At 39.2% G+C, this 24,282-nt stretch overlaps 2 gene segments (V, D, J or C); both read right to left on the reverse strand.

The window, feature by feature from the left end:
- Positions 1-745: 745 nt before the first annotated feature.
- Positions 746-1,183, reverse strand: LOC129620769 (T cell receptor alpha variable 9-2-like). The segment is given in 1 exon segment: positions 746-1,183. A coding segment is annotated over 1 exon segment (438 nt).
- A 20,408-nt stretch (positions 1,184-21,591) lies between these two features.
- Positions 21,592-22,146, reverse strand: LOC129620770 (T cell receptor alpha variable 13-1-like). The segment is given in 2 exon segments: positions 21,592-21,926; positions 22,095-22,146. Coding segments are annotated over 2 exon segments (387 nt in total).
- Between the last annotated feature and the right edge of the window lie 2,136 nt (positions 22,147-24,282).

Here is a 24,282-nt window from a genome sequence, read left to right on the forward strand (position 1 = left end):
ATTGTTTATGTGGTTTAACCTTGAAATTATTTTGGTCTTTGATAAGGAACCATTGGTGTCAGACAGTTTTTAGCTTCACTAATAAGAGGTTCGGAGAAGGCAATGGCACCCCACTCCAGTACTTTTACCTGGAAAATCCCATGGACAGAGGAGCCTGGTAGGCTGAAGTCCATGGGGTCGCTAGAGTCGGACATGACTGAGCGACTTGACTTTCACTTTTCCCTTTCATGCATTGAAGAAGGAAATGGCAACCCACTCCAGTGTTCTTGCCTGGAGAATCCCAGGGATGGGGGAGCCTGGTGGGCTGCCATCTATGGGGTCGCACAGAGTAGGACATGACTGAAGCGACTTAGTGGCAGCAGCAGCAGCAATAAGAGGTTGAGTAAAGGGAACATTTCCCAGTGATGCAGTGGTTAAGAATCCACCTACAATGCAACAGACCCAGGTTCAATCCTTGGGTCAGGAAGATCCCCTGGAGGAGGGCATGGCAACCCACTCCAGTATTCTTGCCTGAAGAATTCCATGGACAGAGGAGCCTGGTGGGCTACAGTCCATGGGGTCTCAAAGAGTCAGACATGACTGAAGTGACTGAGCACTCATACAAGGGAAATGTTTACTTATTGTTCTTATGCTCGAGACATTGGTATGATTTTTGTATCAACCAGAAACTGAGAGACAAACCACCATAAACTCTGCTGGGAGCAGAGGGGATCAGAGACACTCAGCAGCCAGGGCCCATTGCTGCTCAGAGTTTGTGCTCAGCTCCCCCTCCAGTTTCTGTCACTGTGTCACTCAGGGCACAGTAGTACACAGCCGAGTCTGACTCTTGGGCTGAAGCTTTCTCCAAGTGGAAGGAGGTAGTTTCTGTATTGTATGTGGCTTCAAAGCCTTTGTTGGTTCCCTTCTCATTGGCCTTCGTGGCTTTCAGGAGGAGCTGTGGACCTTCTCCAGGATACTGGACATACCAGAAAAGATAAGGGTACCCAGAGCTTGAATAAGTGCAGTTTATAGTCACAGAAGTCCCTTCTGAACGACTCACTTGGCCATCCATCTGGGTCACTGAGTTTCCATGGGTTCGTCCTGGGCAAGTTATAAACAAAAATTTTGTGTCACCTTGGGCATATTTTTCTGGGATAAAATTATGGTTAAAGATTTTGCTGACATAATAGAAGGAAGAATCCATGTTTTAAGAGGCATTTTACTTACCAAGCATTAAGAGTATCACAGTCACTAAGCCTGGAGAAGAGCTCATCTCTGGAGTGTCACCTGAATAAAGAGATGACACCTGACACTTGTTCTTTTAAGAGGAAGAAAGGTTGAAATCACAGTGAAGTGACAAATCGAAGCCTGCATTTCACACAGGAAATGTGTTGGTGTCAGGAAGCTGCACCCTCTCGTGGACAGAGAGAGGAATGGGATGCTTATAACCTAGCCTCCCAAACATGTTCTCATCCTCAGCTTTATTTTTGAGACATATAACAGTCTTCAGATGGCACTTGGAAATCTGAACAAGTTGCTCTAACCTCTTAGGTCTATTTTGTTGTTAGGCCTCTACCTGACAAAAGTCCTTTAACAGAACATCCCTAGGGTATGTCTGTAACTAAAAAGATACCAGTTTCCTTGAGCATGTTAAAACAGTCCTTTATTCAGTGTGAGCTAGCCATAATTCATCAAATACCAGAAAAGCATTTGCGGTTGAACTTAGAAGAAGTAATAAAAAATCAAGTCATTACTGAGTGATTCTTTACTTTTCAACACTGTATCTTAATATGTAGAGCAGTAAACTGAGATTTATTACATCACAAAATATCTGTCCAATTAAACAAAAATGATGAATAAACAATCTTTGAGGAATCACTACTTTTTGAAATGCACTGTTTCCTTGGTTGGTTGGTTTAGTCACTAAGTCTTGTCCAATTCTTGCAACCCCACGGAGCCTGCAAGGCTCCTCTGCCCATGGGACTCTCAGGCAAGAAAACTGGAGTGGTTTGCCATTTCCTTCTCCAGGGGATTTTCCTGACCCAGGAATCAAAACTGGATCTCCTGCTTTACAGGCAGATTCTTTACCAACTGAGCTGTGAGGGACTAGTCCTAAATTATATCAATTGTAAGGAATTCTATCTTTTAATAAAAGCTTTTAAGGAGGAAAAGTCACATGTCTTACTAATAGTCATATATTCCTGAATATAAAAATCATTTGAAAATGAAAATATGAATCCTAGTCATAAAGAAACACCATAATTGAATTTATGAAATTCTACTTGAAATTCTACTGATATGAATATCTTATTCTCTCACAGTTTCAAGCTGGCTAAGTATTAGTCATTTGGTCATGTCTGATTCTTTGTGACCCCACTGACTGTAGCCCGCCAGGCTCCTCTGTCCATGAAATTCTCCAGGCAAGAATACCAGAGTGGGTTGCCATTCCCTTCTGCAGGAGATCTTCCCAACCTGGGGATCAAACCTGTGTCTCTCATTGCTGGCAGATTTTTTACTGTCTGAGCAACAAATACTAATCTTACTAAATCTTACTAATAATACACTCAGTAGATATCTAATCTCAAGTACACTTTTTATTACTTAATGTAATAAGTAATAAGCAAAATGTTATATCAACATTTTGATGCCAAATTTTAACCTTATTTGGCATCAAAATGTTGGTATAACATTTTGCTTATTTTAACCTTATTTGGTTAAAATTTGGCATCAAAATGTTGGTATAACATTTTGCTGGGGTCCAGCCCTGGCTGATCCAGGGAGTTCAGAGCGGGGATGGCGTCGGTGAGGATCAGGATACAATAGCTTCAATTAGATATTAATTAGAGATGTAAAGAATAATAGAATGAGGATAGCTCAGTAGGAAAATTCAGTGGAGAAAAGAGGCTGAGTAGCTTGGTTTACATGGGAGACCAATAAAACTTCAAGACAAGAAGCTTGCACCACCTATGTGGGCCGCAGGCATCCTTCCGTTCTCCCAAAGGAGAGGGGACACTGAGGCCTACCCAGTCGGATCTTAGAAGCCCAGGCAAAATTAGTAAGCTTGGTGGGTTCCGTGCTCCAGATGGAGACTCAGCCAGAGCAAGAGAGAGAGTGACATGGGGAGACCAGTCTTTCAAGGAACTGATCCCAATTCTTTATTTTCCATGGTCTACTTTTATACACTGAGATGTTATGCAAAAGTCACGTGGGGTCAGCAGTCCTGACTTTTATCAAAGTCAGGTGCTTCATACAAATGTATACAGAGGTCTTAGGGGTGTTACATCATCTTCTGGCCAGGGGCCTGCTGACAATTTATGACCCTCTCCTTGTGACAGCGGTCAGTCAACCAGGACACTTATTTCTCCAGGGGTGATTATTCTTAAAACAGATGCCACCCAAATAAAGTTACATTCATATAGGGTGATGAGAGAGTCATTTCCTAGGCAGGTTGATAGGAAATCTAGGGGTCCCCAAGGAGAGAGGGGTCTCCAAATGGAGAAAATAGCCTGCAAGTGTCAGACATTTTTATCTTTCTTAAGCGGCAGGAGGAAACAAACTAGCAATATTTTTTCCTTCTCTATACAAATTTAAATAAAGGTTTCTCTTAAAATACTGTGTTGCCATAATGACACCTGGTTTCGCCTGAAGTTAGCTATTCTTGAGCCTAGAGATAACCAATGCCTTTTTCTTATGGAAATGTTTGTCTTAAGTTATGCTAATGTACTATGCCTTTACCACAAACTCTGTCTCCAAGTTGGTTCCGCCTCTTGGCCCAGAACCTATTTGACAAACCAATATGTTATACTCAGATATTGTTCCCCTAATCTATGTAAATGAAACTATTTGTATGGTGGTGTGCCCTTCTTTAAGATTCAAGTTAATCATTTTATGGCCCAGGATAAACCATTTGGTGCCATTCTGAATTTTAAGACATTCCTTTCTTTCATTAACAGACTGCTAGTGACTATATAACATCCAGCTGAAGACTAGCAGGGGGGGTACTCTTTCTGCCCCCTTCTGATGCCTATGTCAGAAGCTTTCTCTATCTCCTTTACACGTTAATAAAACTTTATTACACAAAAGCTCTGAGCGATCAAGCCTCGTCTCTGGCCCCGGATTTAATTCTTCTCCTCTGGGGGCCAAGAATCCCGGTGTATTCGTGTGATTCAACAACAACCTTTCGGTGAGGGTGTAGTGGGTTTTAGTTAAGGAAAGAATTTACTTAGCCTAAGGTCTAACGTGATTTATATCAAAGGTTAATACTTATTTCTTCTATATATTCATTAATGTGTATAAGGGCAGGGGATGTGGAGACTTAGCAACAAACATTGGCTCAACAAATGAAAAACCCTTCACCAATACAATTTCTAATCAGCCCATTATACTTATACTAATAGTTTTCTAACTTTTCTAAGGAACCTGTTTTTAGAAGGTTTAAAGCATCTCATGCCTCTCACAGTTGGGAGGCTGTGAGCAATCACATGCGGCCGGACAAGCCTGTCAGGCAGGCTACAGAACCTTCAGAGGAGTTTGTAGGTTAAAACACCCTTGTCACACCCAGGAGTTTTTATTAACTGGAGCTCTAAGTTAACTCCTTCCCCGAAAGAGGTGGTGGGAGACAGCCCCCCATAAAGTCAGAGGTGTAGGTGAGAGCACAAAGCAGTAAAATAGGCAGGCTCTGGTTATGGGGGTAGATGCTCGAGGATTTCCACGGGGACTCCTGAGGCTCGATTCCGCCTTTGCGTATGTCAAGCCTCCTTCCTCATGACCTTTGCCATGGGCGGAGTGCCTCATGCTGGCCCCCAACAAAATAATTTTCCTCCACCGTGTCAGGAACCCTAAAGATGTGAATTTCTGTCAAAAGCCTGGACCTTGGGTTAGGACTGTTCTTTCCCAGCTTTTCAAATCATTAAAGACTTATAAATTGATATTTATACAACAGCTGATGATAGAATCAATATGTGCATGATTTAAATTTACAGATTCTGGACGCACCACAAACTTCATGAATCATTTTTTCCAGAATTGAGACTTGTGAATTTGTAATTTTGAAAGCTCCCTAAGAGGTTTTGTTGAAACCAGTCCAACAAAATTTCATTTGTGATCCATGTCTAGACAAAGCTAGTTGCCAAAGTTCAGGGAGAAAGCTCTGGAATCAGAATGGAAAAATGTTTCCATGACTATACTGTGCTAAGTCACTTTAGTTGTGTCGGACTCTTGGCGACTGTATAGACTGTAGCCCACCAGGCTCTTCTGTCTATGGGATCCTCCAGGCAAGAATACTGGAGTGCACTGCCATATCCTCCTCCAGAGGATCTTCCTGACCCAGGGATTGAACCCACGTCTCTTATGTTTTCTGCACTGGTGGGTTGGTTCTTTACCACTAGAGCCACCTGGGAAGCCCATGACTATAAAAGTTGTGTTAAATGATCTTTCTCTGTGAAGTACCAGCAGCAAAAAGAAGTCCTCTTTAGCTCACTTTTTTTAAGCTGGCTTTTTATGAATGTTCATTTTATTTAAAAAAAATTAAAAGAGACCAAAAATCCTGAGGGCTATCAGGATAAAGTTCTGGAGAAGGAAACAGTCCCTAAAGCCCCTGTAATCATTAGTCCCTAGACACATAGATGGAAGCTTAGCTCAGTTTCTTTCAGAGAGTTGACTCTCCACAGTTTCAGATCAGAGAGTTCCATGAGTTCAAAGTCAATGCGTGACGGGTTTCCCATATTCTGATTAAGTAGGGAAAGCAGATTCAGATACTGTTTGGCCTCACATATTTCTTCCTTTCTCCTTCACCTTCCAAATCGCATTGTCAGAACCTGCCTCAAAATTATGCTAGAAAGGAATTCAGGGAAAGCAGCTAAAAACTTTTATTCTGATATAAAGAGGGAAAACAATACAGGTTTGATGACCCTGAGTTGAAAAAATAAGTATAGAATGCACGGATGCAGAAAGTTCTTATCCACAATTTTTTTTTTAAATTTTATTTTATTTTTTAACTTTACAAGATTGTATTAGTTTTGCCAAATATCAAAATGAATCCGCCACAGGTATACATGTGTTCCCCATCCTGAACCCTCCTCCCTCCTCCCTCCTCGTACCATCCCTCTGGGTCATCCCAGTGCACCAGCCCCAAGCATCCAGTATCGTGCATCGAACCTGGACTGGCAACTCGTTTCATACATGATATTTTACATGTTTCAATGCCATTCTCCCAAATCTTCCCACCCTCTCCCTCTCCCACAGAGTCCATAAGACTGTTCTATACATCAGTGTCTCTTTTGCTGTCTCATACACAGGGTTTTTGTTACCATCTTTCTAAATTCCATATATATGTGTTAGTTTACTGTATTGGTGTTTTTCTTTCTGGCTTACTTCACTCTGTATAATAGGCTCCAGTTTCATCCACCTCATTAGAACTGATTCAAATGCATTCTTTTTAATGGCTGAGTAATACTCCATTGTGTATATGTACCTCAGCTTTCTTATCCATTCATCTGCTGATGGACATCTAGGTTGCTTCCATGTCCTGGCTATTATAAACAGTGCTGCAATGAACATTGGGGTACACGTGTCTCTTTCCCTTCTGGTTTCCTCAGTGTGTATGCCCAGCACTGGGATTGCTGGATCATAAGGCAGTTCTATTTCCAGTTTTTTAAGGAATCTCCACACTGTTCTCCATAGTGGCCGTATTAGTTTGCATTCCCACCAACAGTGTAAGAGGGTTCCCTTTTCTCCACACCCTCTCCAGCATTTATTACTTGTAGACTTTTGGATCGCAGCCATTCTGACTGGTGTGAAATGGTACCTCATAGTGGTTTTGATTTGCATTTCTCTGATAATGAGTGATGTTGAGCATCTTTTCATGTGTTTGTTAGCCATCTGTATGTCTTCTTTGGAGAAATGTCTATTTAGTTCTTTGGCCCATTTTTTGATTGGGTCATTTATTTTTCTGGAGTTGAGCTGTAGGAGTTGCTTGTATATTTTTGAGATTAGTTGTTTGTCAGTTGCTTCATTTGCTATTATTCTCTCCCGTTCTGAAGGCTGTCTTTTCACCTTGCTAATAGTTTCCTTTGATGTGCAGAAGCTTTTAAGGTTAATTAGGTCCCATTTGTTTATTTTTGCTTTTATTTCCAATATTCTGGGAGGTGGGTCATAGAGGATCCTGCTGTGATGTATGTCAGAGAGTGTTTTGCCTATGTTCTCCTCTAGGAGTTTTATAGTTTCTGGTCTTACGTTTAGATCTTTAATCCATTTTGAGTTTATTTTTGTGTGTGGTGTTAGAAAGTGTTCTAGTTTCATTCTTTTATGAGTGGTTGACCAGATTTCCCAGCACCACTTGTTAAAGAGATTGTCTTTAATCCATTGTATATTCTTGCCTCCTTTGTCAAAGATAAGGTGTCCATATGTGCATGGATTTATCTCTGGGCTTTCTATTTTGTTCCATTGATCTCTACTTCTGTCTTTGTGCCAGTACCATACTGTCTTGATAACTGTGGCTTTGTAGTAGAGCCTGAAGTCTGGTAGGTTGATTCCTCCAGTTCCATTCTTCTTTCTCAAGATCACTTTGGCCATTCGAGGTTTTAAAAAAAAAAATATTTTAAGGCCAGTAAAAATGTAGAAGAGAAATATTTGCATTTGAGTCACACCAGAAGTCTTGTACAACAATGAAGAAAGATATTTGTTAAATTTGGATTTTAATGCCATTATTAAAGCATAATTTTCATAAAAATATACTGCACTTATTTAAAGTAAGCTTACATAAGATTAGGCAAATATGTATGTACATATATATGCATAATCGTGAAACCATCATCACAATCAAGACAATGAACTGTGCATCACCACCAAAAATTTCCTCACATCTCTTTGTGGTCCTCTTGACCCTCTCCCCACCTTCTACTCCCATTTTCATGCAAAACTTGTTATTAATTAGTTTACATATTTTATAACATGATAAAAATGGGATAATGTATACTTTTTGCCTAGCTTCCTGCATTCAGCATAATTATTTTAAGTGGCTCAGACAGTAAAGCATCTGTCTGCAATGCAGGAGACCGCGGTTCAATCTCTGGATTGGGAAGATCCCCTGGAGAAGGAAATGGCAGCCCACTCCAGTATTCTTGCCTGAAAAATCCCATGGACCGCGGAGCCTGGTAGGCTACCGTCCATGAGGTCGCAAAGACTCAGACACGACTGAGCGACTTCACTTTCACTAAGACACCATCAGGCCCACTCACAGAACAAAAGACTGACTAGAGCTATGCGAAAAGCCCTAACCTAAGACACCGTCAAGCCCTCTCACAGAACAAAGCAGAGCCAGCCAGCTGCAGACCGGCCCATCCCCTCCTCCCTCCGGTGACAGGCAGGCAAGGGCAGCCAGAGCCCGAAGGGGGCAGTCGCGGCCCCAGAGAGGCTTCATCTACCAAACTGCAAGCAGACTTTGTTACTAACCAAAACTTCTTGGGATTCTGGACGGTCAACATCCTCCTGAGAAGGTGCGCCAGTTGTACACCCAGAAAACTGAGCGGCAGGGATGGGGGAGGCGATAAGTCGCAGCAACCACGTTCGCCAAACACCTGGTCACCTGAGCTTCTTGGACCTGGGAAGGGCACAAAATATAGGCCCAAACGAGCCTGCACCTCTGAGGAGTACCCAATTACCTGAACCTGAGCGGCTTACACCTGGGAAGTGCATACAACCCAGGGCCAGCCTCAGACAGTTCCCAGCACAGCAACCTAGACCCTAAGAAGTGTTGACAGGGAAAGCACACACGCCGTGAGTGGGAAAAACCCAGTGTGGCCAAGACACTGCGAACACACCCCAGTGTTATTTGTTTGCAGCGTCCCTCCCTCCCCACAGCAAGATTGAACAAGTGAGCCTAAAAAAGTGTCCACCACCGCCCCCTTGTGTCAGGGTGGAAATTAGACACTGAAGAGACCAGCAAACAGAAAAAGCTAAAACAGAGGGAACCTCCTTGGAAGTGACAGATGCAATAGATTTAAACCCTGTAGTTAGTACTGACTACATAGGAAGGGGCCTATATATCTGGAGAAATAGAAGCCGGATCAAGGAATTATCCGAAAATGAACTGACCCCACACTGCCCACAACAACAGCAGAGAAAGTTCTAGATATATTTTACTACTTTTACTATCATTCTTTATTTTTTTTAAATTTTAAGTCCTCTATTACTCCTTTAATTTTCATTTTTTATAATCTACTATTACTTAAAAAAAAGAGACCTTATTTTTTAAAGCAAACTTTACATATATATATATATATATATATATATATATATTATAATTTTGTGACTTTTTTTTCTTTAATATTGTATTTTTGAAAATCTAACCTCTACTCTAGATTTTTAATCTTTGATTTTTGGTATTTGTTATCAATTTTGTACCTTTAAGAACCCAATCTTCAGTACCTATTTTTACTTGGGAGAGAGAATACTGACTTGACTGGTCTCTTCTCTTTGGACTCTCCTTTTTCTCCACCAGGTCGCCTCTATCTCCTCCCTCCCCCTTCTCTTCTCTACCCAACTCTGTGAATCTCTTTGTGTGTTCCAGACGGTGGAGAACACTTAGGGAACTGATTACTGGATGGATCTGTCTCTCTACTTTTGAGTCCCCCCTTTATCCTCCTGGCTACCTCTGTCTCCTTCCTCCCTCTTCTCTTCTCTGTATAACTCTGTGAACATCTCTGAGTGGTCCAGACTGTGGAGCACACATAAGGAAGTGATTAGTGGCTACCTTACTGTCTCATCTTTTGATTCCACCTCATCTCATTTGGGTCACCTCTATCTCCCTCCTCCCTCTGCTCTTCTCCATGTAACTCTGTGAACCTCTCTGGGTGTCCCTCACTGTGGAGAAACTTTTGATCTTTAACCTAGATTATTTATCAATGGTGCTGTATAGAAGGAGAAGTCTTGAGGCTACAGTAAAAATAAGACTGAAAACCAGAAGCAGGAGGCTTAAGTCCAAATCCTGAGAACACCAGAGAACGCCTGACTCCAGGGAACATTAATCGACAGGAGCTCATCAAACGCCTCCATACCTACACTGAAACAAAGCACCACCCAAGGGCCAACAAGTTCCAGAGCAAGACATACCACACAAATTCTCCAGCAACACAGGAACACAGTCCTGAGCTTCAATATACAGGCTGCCCAAAGTCACTCTAAACCCACTGACATCTCATAACTCATTACTGGACACTTCATTGCACCCCAGAGAGAAGAAATCCAGCTCCACCCACCAGAACACCGACACAAGCTTCCCAAACCAGGAAACCTTGACACACCATGCGTACAACCCCACCCATAGCAAGGAAATTCCACAATAAAGACAATTCCACAAACTGATGGAATACAGAAAGGCCACCCCAAACACAGCAATATAAACAAGATGAAGAGACAGAGGAATACCCAGCAGGTAAAGGAACAAGATAAATGCCCACCAAACCAAACAAAAGAGGAAGAGATAGGGAATCTACCCGATAAAGAATTCCAAATAATGATAGTGAAAATGATCCAAAATCTTGAAAACAAAATGGAATCACAGATAAATAGCCTAGAGACAAGGATTGAGAAGATGCAAGAAAGGTTTAACAAGGACCTAGAAGACATAAAAAAGACTCAATATATAATGAGTAATGCAATAAATGAGATCAAAAACACTCTGGAGGCAACAAATAGTAGAATAAATGAGGCAGAAGATAGGATTAGTGAAGTAGAAGATAGAATGGTAGAAATAAATGAATCAGAGAGAAAAAAAAAAACGAATTAAAAGAAATGAGGACAATCTCAGAGACTTCTGGGACAATGTTAAACACCCCAACATTCGAATCATAGGAGTCCCAGAAGAAGAAGACAAAAAGAAAGACCATGAGGAAATACTTGAGGAGATAACAGTTGAAAACTTCTCTAAAATGGGGAAGGAAATAATCACCCAAGTCCACGAAACCCAGAGAATCCCAAACAGGATAAACCCAAGGCAAAACACCCCAAGACACATATTAATCAAATTAACAAAGAGAAAACACAAAGAACAAATATTAAAAGCAGCAAGGGAAAAACAACAAATAACACACAAGGGAATTCCCATAAGGATAACAGCTGATCTTTCAATAGAAACTCTTCAGGCCAGGAGGGAATGGCAGGACATACTTAAAGATAGAAAGATGATGAAAGAAAATAACCTACAGCCCAGATTACTGTACCCAGCAAGGATCTCATTCCAATAGGAAGGAGAAATCAAAAGCTTTACAGACAAGCAAAAGCTGAGAGAATTCAGCACCACCAAACCAGCTCTCCAACAAATGCTAAAGGATCTTCTCTGGATAGGAAACACAAAAGGGGTGTATAAACTCGAACCCAAAACAATAAAGTAAATGGCAATGGGATCATACTTATCAATAATTACCTTGAACATAAATGGGTCGAATGCCCCAACCAAAAGACAAAGACTGGCTGAATGGATACAAAAACAAGACCCCTATATATGTTGTCTACAAGAGACCCACCTCAAAACAAAGGACACACACGGACTGAAAGTGAAAGGCTGGAAAAAGATATTCCATGCAAATAGAGACCAAAAGAAAGCAGGACTAGCAATACTCATATCAGATAAAATAGACTCTAAAACAAAGGCTGTGAAAAGAGACAAAGAAGGACACTACATAATGATCAAAGGATCAATCCAAGAAGAAGATATAACAATTATAAATATATATTAACCCAACATAGGAGCACCACAATATATAAGACAAATGCTAACAAGTATGAAAGGGGAAATTAACACAATACTAGTGGGAGACTTTAATACCTCACTCACACCTATGGATAGATCAACTAAACAGAAAATTAACAAGGAAACACAAACTTCAAATGATACAATAGACCAGTCAGACCTAATTGATATCTATAGGACGTTTCACCCCAAAACAATGAATTTCACCTTTTTCTCAAGTGCACATGGAACCTGCTCCAGGATAGATCACATCCTGGGCCATAAATCTATCCTTGGGAGATTCAAAAAAATTGAAATCATTCCAAGCATCTTTTATGACCACAGGGCAGTAAGAGTAGATCTCAATTACAGGAGAAAAACTATTAAAAATTCCAACATATGGAGGCTGAACAACACGCTGCTGAATAACCAACAAATCACAGAAGAAATCAAAAAAGAAATCAAAATTTGCATAGAAACGAATGAAAATGAAAACACAACAACCCAAAACCTGTGGGACACGGTAAAAGCAGTGCTAAGGGGAAGGTTCATAGCAATACAGGCATACCTCAAGAAACAAGAAAAAAGTCAAATAAATAACCTAACTCTACACCTAAAGCAACTAGAAAAGGAAGAAATGAAGAACCCCAGGGTTAGTAGAAGGAAAAAAATCTTAAAAATTAGGGCAGAAATAAATGCAAAAGAAACAAAGGAGACCATAGCAAAAATCAACAAAGCCAAAAGCTGGTTCTTTGAAAGGATAAATAAAATTGACAAACCATTAGCCAGACTCATCAAGAAACAAAGGGAGAAAAATCAAATCAATAAAATTAGAAACGAAAATGGAGAGATCACAAAAGATAACACAGAAATACAAAGGATCATAAGAGACTACTATCAGCAATTATATGTTAATAAAATGGACAACATGGAAGAAATGTACAAATTCTTAGAAAAGTACAACTTTCCAAAACTGAACCAGGAAGAAATAGAAAATCTTAACAGACCCATCACAAGCACAGAAATTGAAACTGTAATCAGAAATCTTCCAGCAAACAAAAGCCCAGGTCCAGACGGCTTCACAGCTGAATTCTACCAAAAATTTAGAGAAGAGCTAACACCTATCCTACTCAAACTCTTCCAAAAAATTGCAGAGGAAGGTAAACTTCCAAACTCATTCTATAAGGCCATCATCTCCCTAATACCAAAACCTGACAAAGATGCCACAAAAAAAGAAAACTGCAGGCCAATATCACTGATGAACATAGATGCAAAAATCCTTAACAAAATTCTAGCAATCAGAATCCAACAGCACATTAAAAAGACCATATATCATGACCAAGTGGGCTTTATCCCAGGGATGCAAGGATTCTTCAATATCCGCAAATCAATGTAATACACCACATTAACAAATTGGTTATCTCAATCATTATCAATATGGTTATCTCAATAGATGCAGAGAAAGTCTTTGACAAAATTCAACATCCATTTATGATTAAAAAACTCTCCAGAAAACAGGAATAGAAGGAACATACCTCAACATAATAAAAGCTATATATGACAAACCCACAGAAAACATTATCCTCAATGGTGAACAATTGAAAGCATTTCCCCTAATGTCAAGGACAAGACAAGGATGCCCACTTCACCGCTACTATTCAACATAGTTTTGGAAGTTTTGGCCACAGCAATCAGAGCAGAAAAAGAAATAAAAGAAATCCAAATTGGAAAAGAAGAAGTAAAACTCTCACTGTTTGCAGATGACATGGTCCTCTACATAGAAAACCCTAAACACTCCACCAGAAAATTACTAGAGCTAATCAATAAATATAGTAAAGTTGCAGGATATAAAATCAACACACAGAAATCCCTTGCATTCCTATACACTAATAATGAGAAAATAGAAAGAGAAATTAAGGAAACAATTCCATTCACCATTGCAACAAAAAGAATAAAATACTTAGGAATATATCTACCTAAAGAAACAAAAGACCTGTATATAGAAAACTATAAAACCCTGGTGAAAGAAATCAAAGAGGACACTAATAGATGGAGAAATATACCGTGTTCGTGGATCGGAAGAATCCATATAGTGAAAATGAGTATACTACCCAAAGCAATCTATAGATTCAATGCAATACCTATCAAACTACCAACGGTACTTTTCACAGAGATAGAACAAATAATTTCACAATTTGTATGGAAATACAAAAAGCCTCGAATAGCCAAAGCAAACTTGAGGAAGAAGAATGGAACTGGAGGAATCAACTTGCCTGACTTCAGGCTCTACTACAAAGCCACAGTTATCAAGACAGTATGATACTGGCACAAAGACAGAAGTATAGATCAATGGAACAAAATCGAAAGCCCAGAGATAAATCCATGCACATATGGACACCTTATCTTTGACAAAGGAGGCAAGAATATACAATGGATTAAAGACAATCTCTTTAACAAGTGGTGCTGGGAAAACTGGTCAACCACTTGTAAAAGAATGAAACTAGAACACTTTCTAACACCATACACAAAAATAAACTCAAAATGGATTAAAGATCTAAACATAAGACCATAAACTATAAAACTCCTAGAGGAGAACATAGGCAAAACACTCTCCGACATAAATCACAGCAGAATCCTCTATGACCCACCTCCCAGAATACTGGAAATAAAAGCAAAAATAAACAAATGGGACCTAATTAAAATTAAAAGCTTCTGCACAAGAAAGGAAATTATAATCAAGGTGAAAAGACAGCCTTCAGAATTCGAGAAAATAATAACAAATGAAGCAACTGACAAGGAATTCATTTCCAAAATATACAAGCAACTCCTTCAGCTCAATTCCAGAAAAATAAATGGCCCAATTTAAAAAAATGGGCCAAAGAACTAAACAGACAGTTCTCCAAATAAGATATACAGATGGCTAACAAACACATGAAAAGATGCTCAACATCACTCATTATCAGAGAAATGCAAATCAAAACCACAATGAGGTACCATTTCATGCCAGAATGGCTGCTATCCAAAAGTCTACAAGCAATAAATGCTGGAGAGGGTGCGGAGAAAAGGAAACCCTCTTACACTGTTGGTGGGAATGCAATTAGTACAGCCACTGTGGAAAACAGTGCAGAGATTCCTTAAAAAACTGGAAATAGAACTGCCATATGACCCAACAAACCCGCTGCTGGGCATACACTCTGAGGAAACCACAATTGAAAGAGGCACGTGTACCCCAGTGTTCATCGCAACACTGTGTATAATAGGCAGGACACGGAAGCAACCTAGGTGTCCATCAGCAGACGAATGAATAAGAAAGCTGAGATACATATACGCAATGGAGTATTACTCAGCCATTAAAAAGAATACATTTGAGTCAGTTCTAATGAGGTGGATGAACCTGGAGCCTATTATACAGAGTGAAGTAAGCCAGAAAGAAAAACTTCAATACAGTATACTAACGCATATATATGGAATTTAGAAAGATGGTAACGATAACCCTGTATGCGAGACAGCCAAAGAGACACAGATGTATAGAACAGTCTTTTGGACTCTGGGAGAGGGCGAGGGTGGGATGATTTGGGAGAATGGCATTGAAACATGTAAATTATCATATGTGAAACGAATCACCAGTCCAGGTTCGATGCATGATACCAGATGCTTGCGGCTGATGCACTGGTATGACACAGAGAGATGGGATGGGGAGGGAGGTGGGAGGGGGGTTCAGGATGGGGAACACGTGTACACCGTGGTGGATTCATGTTAATGTATGGCAGAACCAATACAAGATTGTAAAGTAATTAGCCTCCATTAAAATAAATAAATTTATATTAAAAAATAAGAATAAATGAACACTAAATACATGAATTATTTGATGTCATCATTCTACTTAAAGAAATTTTGTGATAAAGACAAAGTCTCTCAGCATGAAAGACTTTGCAGAGTATGGGGAAAAAAATGATCGAGCAGATCATTACATTAAATGTAACTTTCTGAGTAAAGTCCTTATGCAAGAACCTCTTCTAGAACATAAAGGCAAATCCATGGAAAGACTCAAAAATTCCATGTTAGGTTCAGAATGCCAGACTCTGATTTTGTAAGGAATGAGTAGGAATGATTGATTTGTTTGATCCATGAGGACACAATATATCAAAGCCAAGACAGCTGTCTGGTGAAGCCAAATGATCTCCACTGAACTCTTACTCAAATGTTGAGATATGGCATTAGGGAAATATTGGCTGCAACATTTAGAAAAATATTGTGGGAAAACTTTTTGAGATTTGTAGATATTGGGGTCAGTTCATGCATTTCTTGGAAGCCATAAAATCCCATAAAATTTGTAAAAGTCAAATATGAACTAGAATACTATACCAAGGAAATATTTGGGTATTTCCAAAAGAAATTTAAACAATTTCACATCTCCATGGGTTATCAGTAGGTACTAGTAACAGTATTTTTATTCTTCACATGGGTGGAAGCAATCTTTTGATAAACCACAACACTCACCATAATTAAAAATGAACTTGATGCTGTGTTTACTACCTGTGTCGTTTCAAATTGTATCTATATAAGGAAGCAGTTTCTCTGAGATAGTTATATAAAGTTTTGCCCTCACTCAGAAATTTTACTACTCTTATTGTCCCTCTATGTTCTGAAGAAGTGGAAAGAACAAGTGGAATATTAGAACTGAAATGAATTACAGTATCAGACACCCTTGAACTACTGTGGCCTAATACATTATTAATTAGTCTTGGCCCCCATGGCCCTGCTTCCTTCCTTCACAAAGTCATACGTTGTCTCACTACCAGCTGGTCCCTGATATGCCCAGGTAATTCACAAGGGCCCACATCACACATATTCCAATCCTTCACCAACTGAACTAAATAAATAAACCCATTATAATCAGTCCTTTAATCACAGGCACAGGTTGATTTCCTAGCCTTTCATTTAATCAGTTTTTTCATGACAACCTGGGTGACCTAGTGCTGGCAAAATACCCAGAGAAAAACTGCCATTGAACTTGTGGAAATGACTTTAATATGTTCTATTTGTTATCAATTCAGCAGGTAAAGTACAAGAAATTGATCCTTCATCGCATGTGTACCAACTACTATAACATCATGCATCCCTAATTGACAAGAATTGTAAAGTTACTTACATTAGCGATATTAAACCGAGGTTCTCCAGAGAATGGTCAGAAGCAGATAGTCCACAGAAGATGAGGTTGACCCAAGATCCTTGAAACAAATATACAACTGCCTAAAGTGGATATCTCCATCCAAGACCACTAGAGAATTCTCTAAGATATCTGGAACCCACTGGATACCCACTGGATACCCACTCTAAGATATAATTTGGTTCAACAAGCCCATTGATTGTGCAACAATGTTAAAGAATTGTAGGAGATGTTATTTAGTGTCAACTCCTATAAACACCAAGTAATAAACATACCCCAATTAGTACTGCTAAAGTGAAATCTGACCAATAAAATTTGTCTTAAAAATATTAGAAAAATTCATAATGGAGTTGGTACAATTAGCTTTGCATGAAGAATATGTCTTAACTTGATTATGAGTTGGTCCAACACTCCAATGAATCTGCTCATTATCAGTTGCCATAATGTTTCTTTTGTAGAAATACAAATAAAATTTTAAAGAAATTCAAACACTTGAAATGATGAGTTATTTATGTAAAATAACTTAAAAGTTCAAAACAATTGGGTTAAAAAATAGTGAGAGTGGTGGCAGGGAAAGCGATCATACATGCCTAGTACAATATGCTCCACCTCACAAAGATGCAGACTTCTCAAAGGTTTTTTTATTGTATGACTTTATTCATATGAGGCTTCCCTCATAACTCAGAGGGTAAAGAATCTTTCTGCAATGCAGAAGACCTTGGTTCGATTCCTGGGTCAAGAAGATCTGCTGGAGAAGGAATAGGCTACCCACTCCAGTATTCTTGGGCTTCCCTTGTGGCTCAGCTAGTAAAGCATCTGCCTGCAATGCAGAAGACCTGGGTTCAATCCCTGGGTTAGGAAGATCCCCTGGAGAAGGGAAAGTCTACCCACTCCAGTATTCTGGCCTGGAGAGTCGGACACAACTGAGCAACTTTGACTTATATAAAATTCCTGAAAAGATAAAAATATAAAATCAAGGTTTGCATGGAGTTAATATATGTTAGGGTGTGATTCACTCCAGTACTCTTGCCTGGAAAACCCATGGACGGAGGAGCCTGGTGGGCTGCAAGCCATGGGGTCGCTAAGAGTCGGACATGACTGAGCGACTTCACTTTCACTTTTCACTTTCCTGCACTGGAGAAGGAAATGGCAACCCACTCCAGTGTTCTTGCCTGGAGAATCCCAGGGACGAGGGAGCCTGGTGGGTTGCCGTCTATGGGGGTCGCACAGAGTCGGACATGACTGAAGTGACTTAGCAGCAGCAGCAGCAGCAGGGTGTGATTACAAAATTACATCACAAGGGAATTTGATTAAAAGACACAACTCTCCCTTCTAACTTACATGAGAGTAAACGTGAATACTAATAACATTTTGAAAAGAAGAATAGATTTGTGAGCCTAATCCTCAAATTATATTCTTGAATAAATCACTTTCTATTTTGATTTCCCTCAAACATACAAAACTATATATGCTCCATCACTGGGCTCTAAAGAAAACCCAAGTCACATTTTCAACAAGAAAGTAGTCAGAATATATAGAAAGGACAGTCCAATTTTGCCAGAAATATAGAAATAAAATTTTAAATATAATTGTGAGAAAAGCCTCTCATGAAGCCATTAAAAAGTAAGTGTTAGAGATGAAGATAACGAAATTGAAAATGTTTATTTCAAGATACAATATTAAGTGAAAAAAATCAGAATTCTAATCATACTAGAATTTAAAAAGACAGTAAATAAAATATTAGCAATAAATTATCTGGATGCAGAATTATAAATTTTACATTTTTGTATTAGACACATTTTCTACATTTAGAACATACTTTTTACAGTAAGTGAAAAATAACATACACAATTTTCAAAACACAAGCATTAAGAACCCATCCATAATAGGAATGTAGTATTGTTCCCAAGCATTCATTTATAGAAAAGGAGTCTGAAAGCAAATATAAAGTCATTTTTAAAGCCTGAATTTTATTTTTATCTCATCTTTTATTTTACCTAATTTTTCTAAAATTATGGCAACAATGATACCACTTAAACAAGTGAGCTAAATATTTTTTTTTATTTTACTTTACAATATTGTATTGGTTTTGCCATACATTGACATGAATCTGCCATGGGTGTACATGTGTTCCCCATCCTGAACCCCCCTCCCACCTCCCTCCTCATCCCATCCCTCTGGGTCATCCCAGTGCTCCAGCCCTGAGCATCCTGTATCATGCATTGAATCTGGTTCGTTTCACATAAGATAATTTACATGTTTCACTGCCATTCTTCCATATCATCCTGCCCTCGCCATCTCCCACGGAGTCCAAAAGACTGTTCTATACATCTGTGTCTCTTTTGCTGTCTGGCATACAGGGTTATCGTTACCATCTGTCTAAATTCCATATATATGCGTTGGTATACTGTATTGGTGTTTTTCTTTCTGGCTTACTTCACTCTATATAATAGGCCCCAGTTTCATCCACCTCATTAGAAATGATTCAGATGTATTCTTTTTAATGGCTGAGTTACCTCATGTGAAGAGTTGACTCATTGGAAAAGACTCTGATGCTGGGAGGGATTGGGGGCAGGAGGAGAAGGGGACGACAGAGGATGAGATGGCTGGATGGCATCACCGACTCGATGGACGTGAGTTTGAGTGAAACCCGGGAGTTGGTGATGGACAGGGAGGCCTAGAGTGCTGCAATTCATGGGGTTGCAAAGAGTCGGACACGACTGAGCGACTGAACTGAACTGAATACTCCATTGTGTATATGTACCTCAGCTTTCTAATCCATTCATCTTCTGATGGACATCTAGGTTTCTTCCATGTCCTGGCTATTATAAACAGTGTTACAATGAACATTGGGGTACACGTGCCTCTTTTAATTCTGGTTTCCTTGGTGTGTATGCCCAGCAGTGGGATTGCTGGGTCATATGACAGTTCTCTTTCCAGTTTTTTAAGGAATCTCCACACCATTCTCCTTAGTGGCTGTACTAGTTTGCATTCCCACTAACAGTGTAAGAGGGTTCCCTTTCTCCACACCCTCTCCAGCATTTATTGCTTGTAGGCTTTTGGATAGCAGCCATTCTGACTGGCATGAAATGATACCTCATTGTGGTTTTGATTTACATTTCTCTGATAATGAGTGATGTTGAACATAATTTCAGGTGTTTGTTAGCCATCTGTATGTCTTCTTTGGAGAAATGTCTGTTTGGTTCTTTGACCCACTTTTTGATTGGGTCATTTATTTTTCTTGAATTGAGCTGAAGGAGTTGCTTGTATATTTTTGAGATTAATTCTTTGTCCATTGCTTTGTTTGCTATTATTTTCTCCCTTTCTGAAGGTTGTATTTTCACTTTGCTTATAGTTTCCTTTGTTGTGCAAAAACTTTTAATTTTAATTAGGTCCCATTTGTTATTTTTGCTTTTATTTCCAATATTCTGGGAGGTGGGTCATAGAGATCCTGCTGTGATTTATGTCAGAGAGTATTTTGCCTATGTTATCCTCTAGGAGTTTTATAGTTTCTGGTCTTACGTTTAGATCTTAATCCATTTTGAGTTTATTTTTGTGTATGGTGTTAGAAAGTGTTCTGGTTTCATTCTTTTACAAGTGGTTGACCAGTTTTCCCAGCACCACTTGTTAAAGAGATTGTTTTTTTTTCCATGGTTTATTTTTGTTTCCTTTGTTGAAGATAAGGTGTCCATAGGTGTGTGGATTTATCTCTGGGCTTTCTATTTTGTTCCATTGATCTCTACTTCTGTCTTTGTGCCAGTACCATACTCTCTTGATGACTGTGGCTTTGTAGTAGAGCCTGAAGTCAGGCAAGTTGATTCCTCCAGTTCCATTCTTCTTCCTCAAGATTGCTTTGGCTATTCAAGGTTTTTTTGTATTTCCTTACAAATTGTGAAATTATTTGTTCTAGCTCTGTGAAAAATACCGTTGGTAGCTTGATAGGGATTGCATTGAATCTATAGATTGCTTTGGGTAGTATACTCATTTTCACTTTATTGATTCTTCCAATCCATGAACACAGTGTATTTCTCCACCTATTTTTGTCCTCTTTAATTTCTTTCCCCAGTGTATTATAGTTTTCTACATATAGGTCTTTTGTTTCTTTAGGTAGATATATTCCTAAGTATTTTATTCTTTTTGTTGCAATGGTGAATTGAATTTTTTTTTTTAATTTCTCTCTCTGTCTTCTCATTGTCAGTGTACAGTAATGCAAGGGATTTCTGTGTGTTGATTTTATATCCTGCAACTTTACTATATTCATTGATTAGCTCTAGTAATTTTCTGGTGAAGTCTTTAGGGTTTTCTATGTAGAGGACCATGTCATCTGCAAACAGTGAGAGTTTTACTTCTTATTTTCCAGTATGGATTCCTTTAATTTCTTTTTCTGCTCTGATTGCTGTGGCCAAAACTATGTTGAATAGTAGTGTTGATAGTAGGCACCCTTGCCTTGTCCCTGACTTTAGGGGAAATGCTTTCAATTTTTCACCATTGAGGATAATGGTTAAAGCCTGAATTTTAAAATAAAACCTAATTCCCTTCAAGAATTCAGTAAGCAATAGTCATCCAACAGAATGTGTTTTAACACTTTCTGCGTCATATCAAACCTAATCTTCTTATTCAAACTAACATACATACATTAGTTTTCACTTGTAGACAAACACTATGAAAAATGCTATAACTTGAAGGTTGTGCCAAAGGAAGTGGGTTGCCCCAGTTACAGGTTTGGGTACAGATAGTGGATGCATGGGAAGCACTGTGTACTTGCTGCACAGAAGTAGACAGCTGAGTCTCCAGGTTCAGTGGTTGTAATGTTCAGGGAAAGATGTTTGGTGGTCTTATTCAATAAAACAGTCAGTCTTTGGCCTTCATTTTTACGCATATTTGAACGAATGTCTATAAGGAGCTGGGGACCTTTTCCAGGTTCTTGCTTATACCAAGGGAAGTAGCTTGAGGTAACATCTGTATAAGTACAGGTGATAAAACAGCTGTTTCCCTCCTGGACACTCAGGGTAGAAGGACTCTGCTCTACCTCTTTTCCAAGGCTGACACCTATGGAGAAAGTAGAAGTCAGAGAAAGGAGAAGGGTTCTCAGATTATTTAGCTCTAGAGTTTGCTTTTCCTTTTCTACAACAACTAGAAGAAACCTGAATAAAGCCAGTCTTAGCATCTAAAGGATATCTACTAGTACACTCTATTTCCCTTAAACCCTCAACTCACAGTCCAGCTGCAGCCACAAGAATGTGATTAAAGCCCCAATGGATGTCTTCATTGTTTTTCCCATTTAAGATCAATTGTGGATCTGCAGTCTCCAGCCAGAAGAGCTGCTTCTATTTCCAAGTGTCGCCTTCTTTCCTAGCAGTCATAGTGGTTTCTCACATTGTCTACTCAGCCAATAATAAAAAGGCACTACTTCTGCTCTAATCCTATTCATTCAGAACCCATTCAAATGAACCCTCCACATATTCTGATGAACAGAGGTGCACCACCATCTGGTGGTCACATCTCTAGCTACTGAACTCTTTGGTTAAATGTTCTTCTCATACCCTGGGCTTATGAGGGACTTGGATGCATAAAAACAGCATGAGAATAAACAAATTAGATGTATATCAGGAGTAAATGCACAGTAAGAATGTAGAGATTAACATTTAAATCTCTGCACAGGATTGAGTCACTGTTAATAAGTTGGAAGAAGGTAAATGCTGTTGCCATTTATTCAGGTTTGAAATCAGGAAAACACCTTCATTTACTCTCTCAAACAAAGAAAATGTAAAATCTTCCTTTTCAGCCAAATTTAACATCCCCATTTGTCTATAATGGAGGAAAAAATCTTTGTGAAAGGAATATGAAAATCAAAGAGCAGAGAAGATCATTTGATATTTCAAGGATCTACTAACTCAACCTCTGTTCCTCTAAGCTGGTCTTGCCCATGATCTTGCTATTCCCAGAGAATTGACAGTACCATCAGTCAAAATGTGGAAACTTCCTTCAGCAAAGATTGTGATGACGTAAAAGTGAAACTCCAATACTTTGGCCACCTGATGGGAAGATCTGAGTCATTTGAGAAGACTCTGATGCTGGGAAATATTGAGGGCGGGAGGAGAAGAGGACGACAGAGGATAAGATGGTTGGATGGCATCACGGACTCAATGGACATGGGTTTGGTTAGACTCCAGGAGTTGGTGAGGGACTGGGAGGCCTGGCGTGCTGCGGTTCATGGGGTTGCAAAGAGTCAGACATGACTGAGCGACTGAATTGAACTGACTGAAAGGACCAAATCTCAATGATAAAGGAGTAGGAGGAAGTTCTATGAGTTAGGAAACAGTTCAACCTGTAGATTGTGTTGATTTACAATGAGAAATCGGACATTCTTTAAGAAATCTATTCCTATTGCTAATGTGGATTATATTCTGCAAAGTATTGAGAGAAAGTAAGAATCCTCATAAAACATCAGGCTGCAGATTCAGAAAATAACCATATGTAAATTTATATTACAGATGCTTTTACTCTCTGATATCAAAAACTATGAAAGTGAAAGTTGCTCAGTCGTGTCCAACTCTTGCAACCCTATAGTCCATGGAATTCTCCAGGCTAGAATACTGGAGTGGGTAGCCATTCCCTTCCCCAGGGAATCTTCCCAACCCATGGATCAAACCCAGGTCTCCCACATTGCAGGCAGATTCTTTAACAGCTGAGTTACCAGGGAAGTCCATCAAAAGGCATGGCCTAGCCTAAATGCAATTACTAACTCACATCTTAATGAAATTTCCTGTAAAATATATATGAACTCTCAGGGCATGAATCTCTGCTGTGTTGGCTATTGCTGGCTCAGTTTCCAGACTCTATCATTTTTCTCTCAAACTCCACTACAGTTTTCTTTCCCAAAGACCTTAAGAAATTCTTCAATTCTGTAAACTTCCAGAATCATCTCCTTCTCATTTTTCATCTAATTTAATAACTTGGCATTTTCCAATTACCTCTGTAAGAAAAACAAAACAAAACAAAACAAAAACAAACTGAGGAACCCTAAATATTGCCTGTGTTTACTATGGGAGTAGTACAAATAGGTAACTGATCCAAATAGGTTAGGTAAAAATAAATGACCATGAAAAGTGAAACCAAGATTAACTAATTTATAGAAGTGAAGGCCTTTTTTTGTGATCTGTACTCACTGATCTTCTGGAGGTATGAATAAATATAATCCCTCATTCACACTTGCACCCTTAAAGATTAAAGGACAGCTAAGATAAAGAATCAGAAATCAGCACATAAATTTGTATGTAAATGTAAAATGTATGTTTTTACATATATAAACTGTTTCCATTCCAAAGTGAAAGTAGCTCAGTCATGTCTTTCTCTTTGTGATCCCCATGGACTGTAGCCCATCAGGCTTCTCTGTCCATGGAAT

The sequence above is a fragment of the Bubalus kerabau genome, chromosome 10, assembly GCF_029407905.1.
Source record: "Bubalus kerabau isolate K-KA32 ecotype Philippines breed swamp buffalo chromosome 10, PCC_UOA_SB_1v2, whole genome shotgun sequence".
Taxonomy (NCBI): domain Eukaryota; kingdom Metazoa; phylum Chordata; class Mammalia; order Artiodactyla; family Bovidae; genus Bubalus; species Bubalus kerabau.